The sequence below is a fragment of the Neophocaena asiaeorientalis genome, unplaced genomic scaffold (assembly GCF_003031525.2).
Source record: "Neophocaena asiaeorientalis asiaeorientalis breed wild unplaced genomic scaffold, Neophocaena_asiaeorientalis_V1.1 scaffold121, whole genome shotgun sequence".
In the NCBI taxonomy this organism is placed as follows: domain Eukaryota; kingdom Metazoa; phylum Chordata; class Mammalia; order Artiodactyla; family Phocoenidae; genus Neophocaena; species Neophocaena asiaeorientalis.
The window spans coordinates 540,843-546,842 of NW_020172142.1; the positions used below are offsets into that span (position 1 = coordinate 540,843).

The 6,000-nt window shown below is 39.8% G+C and overlaps 1 protein-coding gene across 1 annotated transcript in view; it reads left to right on the top strand.

Moving 5' to 3' along the window:
* The window catches only part of MYRIP (myosin VIIA and Rab interacting protein), a 173,304-nt gene extending 169,721 nt beyond the window's left edge, over positions 1-3,583 (top strand). Inside the window, exon 16 of the mRNA XM_024754099.1 lies at positions 1,442-3,583. Coding sequence (XP_024609867.1) covers positions 1,442-1,474 — 33 coding nt within the window. The 3' untranslated portion in view covers positions 1,475-3,583. The remainder of the gene's footprint in view (positions 1-1,441) is intronic.
* Positions 3,584-6,000: the final 2,417 nt, after the last annotated feature.

Genomic DNA, 6,000 nt, shown 5'->3' on the forward strand with positions numbered 1-6,000 from the left:
TATACACATACACACACACAACGTGCACATCTCACACATATTTCCAAGTAACTATTGGATTAAAGAAAAAAGCTAATCCACAGAGCATTACAAAATGAAGACATTACATATATCAAAACAAATGGGATACATACAGAACCACACTGAGTCAAATTCACAGTATTAAATCTTTTCTTCATTATTAAAGAAGGAAGAAGCAAAACAAGTGAACTAGACTTTGAATCTCAGACATCAAAGATAAATGCATAAACTAATTAAAACCAAAAAGCTATAGAAATGATCATAAATCTAAGAGCTTATTCTTTGGAAAGATAGAGAAATTTTTGTTATCCAATTCAAGAAAAAAAACCCAAGAAATAAAAAAATAAGAGATGCGAATTTTTTATTTAAATATACAATGTGATGTAAATCTATGCTAATAAATTTTAAAGTCTTAGTTCTAGTAAAATCAGGATCAAATCAGAATATCAGTAAAAACTGACTTAAATAAAATTTTAAAATTTATTAAAACTTCAAAAAAGCTTCTCTGGCCAAAAGGTTTTGCTGATTAATTTTTATGAGCTAATTCTCATGCAATATGAAATATTCCAGAGGATTAAAAAATTTCAAAACTAAAAGATTCAAGTTGTAAAGCTGTTAAAACCCCAACAGCTAAAGGGCTGACAGGGCTGGTAAGTATGTACACATCTTACACACACAGGCACAAACAGACGCATACAAACCACACACCAATAGTACTTCTTCAGAGAGATGAGGCATGCTAAATAAAAATTAGCAAACTAAATGCAGCAGTACATTAAATAATAAATTACCAGGTAAATTTTACAGGAATCCACCAATACCTTTAATATTGAGAAACTGATTAATAAATCCGACCAACAGTTCATTTCTTTCCAAATTAATTTATAGTTTAATGCAATTCTCATAAAATTCTCAGTGGGATTTTCTTGGAACTAAAGTTCATGTAAGAATAAATCAGAAAGAATAGACAAGAGCATTTTGCAAAATTAAAGTGATTTTCCTGCCAGATTTTAAAACCAATTAAAAGTTGTACAGAAACTGATGATTAATGAAATAGAATAGAAAGCTCAGAAATAGGTACAGGCACATATGAAAATGTGTTATATGACTTTTTAAGCATTAGGAACCAGTAGAGGAGGTATAGATTATTTTTTTTAAAAACTCTGCTTGGGAAATTAGCCAACGGGATGCAGTGGGAAGGGGATCAATTTGCCTTATTCCATACACCAAAATGAATTTCAGATGGATTAAGAAGTACATGTAAGAAATGCATCACTTTTTGAATACTGTGAAATATTTCACTGGTCAATGGGCATGAATACCTTTTACAACATAAAAAAAAGCAGCAGACGTTGTTGTTAATGGCCTCTCCTCACTTTCACCAAGTGGCTGATTGCATCTGCTCATTTTCTCCCCTCAGGAGCCCACCCTGGAGTCTGCTGTGAGGTATTAGCACCATGGAACTCCACTGCCAGTGACCCACTGCCTCCGGCCGTACACGACAGTGCCTTGACCCAACAGCCATCGAATACTGTACGGATTTCCACCTGAGGAGAGGGCGTGGCGAGGCCACAGTGTACCCCTGCACAGGGCTGTCCTGATACCTCAGCCAGAAAGCAGACCCAGACTTCAGCATCAAGGTCTTGCCTACTCTCTGCCTTAGGCTCCCAGGAGAATCCAAGACAGAAAACCAAGACGCTGGCTTCCAACAGTAGAGCTCCAGTTCAAAAGATGCATCTTTTCCCTGTTCGCTTTGCTACTGCGTGTTGTCTTTAAGACCTTTTTTTTTTTTTCCTTTTTTAATCCCTTTGAATCAACTAGTATTACATGTCAACAATTTATCCCAAAATATATTGTTGGGGTCGGGGGATAGTGGAGGGAAGGGTATTAACATTTAACTCATCAGTTCTTATTAATCTCTCACAAGCATCTTTGTCCTACAAATGCTAAGGAGAAAAGTGAAAACCCCTGTAGTGAGCACTAGGGGCTGTCTAACTTGGGGAGCCCTCAACTCTCAAGGTGTCCCTCCAGCCACCTCCTTCCTGCTGGCTCCTAGCCCACCACACCACCAGTTCCTCCCATTGCTTTGCAGTCACAAGCCACAGGACCGAAAGCTCTGACTCACCCATGCAGGCCCATGTCCATCTGAAACAATGTCTCATCGAGAATTCAGGGTTCTTCCTTGGACTCGCTGAGAGTTTCCTCGTTCTGAAGGGGGGAGGGGCTTGCAAAAGCCCACCACTGGCTTAACTTTAGCACTCTGTCTAGAATCAATAAGGTGTGGTTTAGCACTGATGCATCTAAATGAGGTTTAGGTAACTGGATTATTGCAGGATACAGCCACACAAGGAAACGCCGTCCTCCAAAATTTATTTCCCAATAAATATTCAGCAGAAGTAGTAAAATGACCTTAAAGATAAAAATGGTTAAGACCTGAGAAAACTTGCATGTCTGAATAAAGCAAGGACAAATTGAATTCAACAGACGCAAGAGCTGACACTAACTCCACGTGTGTGGTAGCACATGCATGACTATTTACAGTGTATTTATAAAAGCAAATGGAACTGGAATTTCACTCAATTAATTGAGCATTACCAACGTTTTAAAAATTTGCTCCTGATAAATTCTGAATCTGAGGAAGAAGGCAAAACATGGGAGGCAAGGGAATAGCATGACTGACGTATATTAAGTGACTGCGCTGAAGGAAGCAATATTATTCTCATTTTAATCCTAATAGCAACCCTATTCAGTAGGTATCCCCACTTTTCAGATTTGGAGACTGAGGGCCAGAGTGATTAATTTGCCAAAGTCATACCTTTAAGCTAATTATAACTCGAATGCCTGACAAAGCCTCATTCTGTGTTGTTTTCCACTTCTACAATCTTTTGCTGCTGTGCACATTTCCAGACCTGACTTGCTGCTGAAATGTGTGTTATGATCCATTCCTGATGGGGGTCTACCTATCTTCTGGTAATACTCCTTGCTGATGCTGTGTATGTGTTATCCAACAGAAATGACTCCTTCGAAATAAAGTAAATCTTTGGTTTTTTGTTCTGTTGGTGTTATTAAAAGCAAACAAATACAAAATTTAAAAACACAACAAAAAGATCTGAGTTCCAAATAGAGCGTTTTCTTTAAGAGGCATGAAAAGCAACTATTGTTGTGTTACAGTGTTAAAATACTCAGTTTTCTTTGACAAAAATGTGTACTGTGTAAGCCTTGCAAAAAAACAAAAAGAAGAAGAAGCCTGCTCTATGGCATTTGAATTTTTATAAAGGTTTCCTTGTGCCAAATAAGTGCAAAGATTTAATTTACTATTAAAATCCATAAGCATATGTTATAGTTCCAGATGAATTATTTTGTCATCAAGTGACTTTGATCTTCAGTGTCAATATTTATATTTAGATTAATTTTTATAAATGAAAATATTTTAATGGTTTGAGAAAATGAGGCCAATAGGACCATATCTTTGATGACTTCTGAAAGTATGCTTGCCTTCATGTTATATGCACATTGCCAAGAATTACTGTCAAGAGAAATGATAAAGAAGTAAAAGTCATTTACGGAAATAATGTCTGTGGGTGTGTGTGTTTTTATTTTTTTTGTTTTTGTTTTTGGTTAGAGAAGAGTGGGAGTGAAGAAGAGGTTGTCATTGGAGGGGCCAAGATTCAAAGCCATGGTTACCCCACACCCCATGTTCCTTCCGGTTACACCACTCACCTCTCCATTGCTTGTTCTACTGAGAACAGAATTTCCCAGGGCCACCTCCACTGAGTGGTCACTCAGGTAACACTAGCAGTTCTCAAAGCAGAGAGGAGGGGCAGTGTGATTTTGTGCCTCAGGGGACATTGTTGCAACTTGGTGGGGGCAGGGCATGCATATAGTGGATAGCGGCCAGGGATGCTGTTAAACATTCTACAGTGAGCAGGACAGCCCCCCACAGCAAAGAGTTATCCAACTCAAAATGTCAGTGGTGCCAAGTTTGAGAACCCTGGGTGAGACCCTGGAGGGAAGCCTGGACATCAGTGGAAAAGCCCCTGCCCACCTCTGCAGGGACCGCGTAGCTGAGTGGCAAGCAAGGCAGTGACTCTCCCAGAGTCTTGCACAGGCTCAGAGGCAGTTGTTGGTCCTCTGAGGCTGGTATGCCCAGACACTGGCCCCTGACATCCCCAAATGGGACTAGGAACCAACTACTAAGCTGAAATGAATGAGAGAGTAAAAATATGAATAGAAGCCAAGAGCAGCAACACGGACGGACCTAGAGATTATCATACTAAGTGAAGTCAGACAGAAAGACAAATATCATAAGGTATTACTTATATATGGAACCTAAAACAATGATATAAATTAACTTACTTACAAAACAGAAACAGACTCACAGACATAGAAAACAAACTTATGGTTCCTGAAGGGGAAAGTGGGGAGGGATAAATTAGGAGTTTGGGATTAACAGATACACACCACTATATATAAAATCAATAAAGAACAAGGATTTACTGTATAAAACAGGGAACTATATTCAAGATCTTGTAAAAACCTATAATGGAAAAGAATCTGAAGCTGTACACCTGAAAGTAACACAATATTGCAAGTCAACTATAGTTTAAAAAAAGAAGAAGAGGAAGAAGGAGGAGAAGAAGGGAAAGAAGGGGAAGAAGGGGAGGAGGGGGAGGAAGAGGAGGAGGACGAAGAAGATGAAGAAGAAGAAGAAGGAGAAAGAGAAGAAGGAAAAGGAGAAGAAGGAGAAGGAAAAGGAGAAGAAGAAGAAGGAGAAGGAGAAGAAGGAGAAGGAGGAGAAGGAGAAGAAGCCAAGAGCCTCCTCTGCCTGATAGGCTAATGCAGTAATACTCAAGCTTGAGTGGGCATCAGAATCCCCTGCAAAAACACAGATCATGGGATAAATCCAGTCATCCCCGTCCTCAGTTTACCTTTGTCTACACTACCATTAATGTGCCTGGCACAATAACGTTTGCTAAACATTCATAACAAACAAGCTAACACTTAGGTTGATGGGGCATTTCAGATGGGGTTGGCTGGGAGAACAACACAAGGAGACCCTCTGAGATCCTCTTCAGGCAACATTTCTGGACCAAGAATTCCTGACTTCTCTACCCACCCAACCCCCAGACCGTATTCCCATAGGACAGCAAGACATGGAAGACAGCCAAGAGGGTCCAGCCACACTCCAGTTACCCGAGCATTCAGCCTCCCTAACCCAGAAGCCCAAAAAGCTTGTATTGAGCAGCCAATCTGCATCAACACTCCGAGTATTCAAGAGAACTGGTTTGGGTCAACAATTTGAGTGTCAAGAGTGATGGGCAGCTACACTCATAGAGAGTTTACAGCTCTTCTTGTTTCTGGGGTAAATAGGAACAGAGTAAAGACAGTATTTTCCCCTAAGAAATAGGTGCTTGATTTGCCATGACAAAAAAAAAAAAATGTGACCCAATATTCACAGCATTTGAAGGCTGCCAGGAAACACTAGGCTCTACTCTTTGATATTCCACACACCAGCTCTGTGGCTTATCACCTCATCTGTAAAATGGGGTTAAAACATAGTCCTCATGGTGTTGTTAAAACGTTCATTGAGGTAACACATGAGAAAACTCTCAGCAGAATGCTTGATAACTATGGGTCCTCAATACTGGTTTCCTCCTTTTTCTCTTGAAATAAAATCATTCGAATATAAGCACCATGATTTATTTTGCAGAATGCTGTGCCTCAATTTTTGTACTCATAGTAGAAGAGATTATTGTGCTGCAAATATTCACTCCCTTAACCCCCTAACTCTGGGAGGAGTGCACTACCTCACCCCACTGACGTTGGGCTTGGCCATGTGACTTGCCTCATGGTTGGTGGAGCACACTTCTCTGTCTTCTGGCTGCTATTACAAAATACCAAAGACTGGGAAGTTTATAAACCACAAAAATTTATTTCTCACTGTTCCGGAGGCTGGGAGTCCAAGATCAGAGTGCCAGC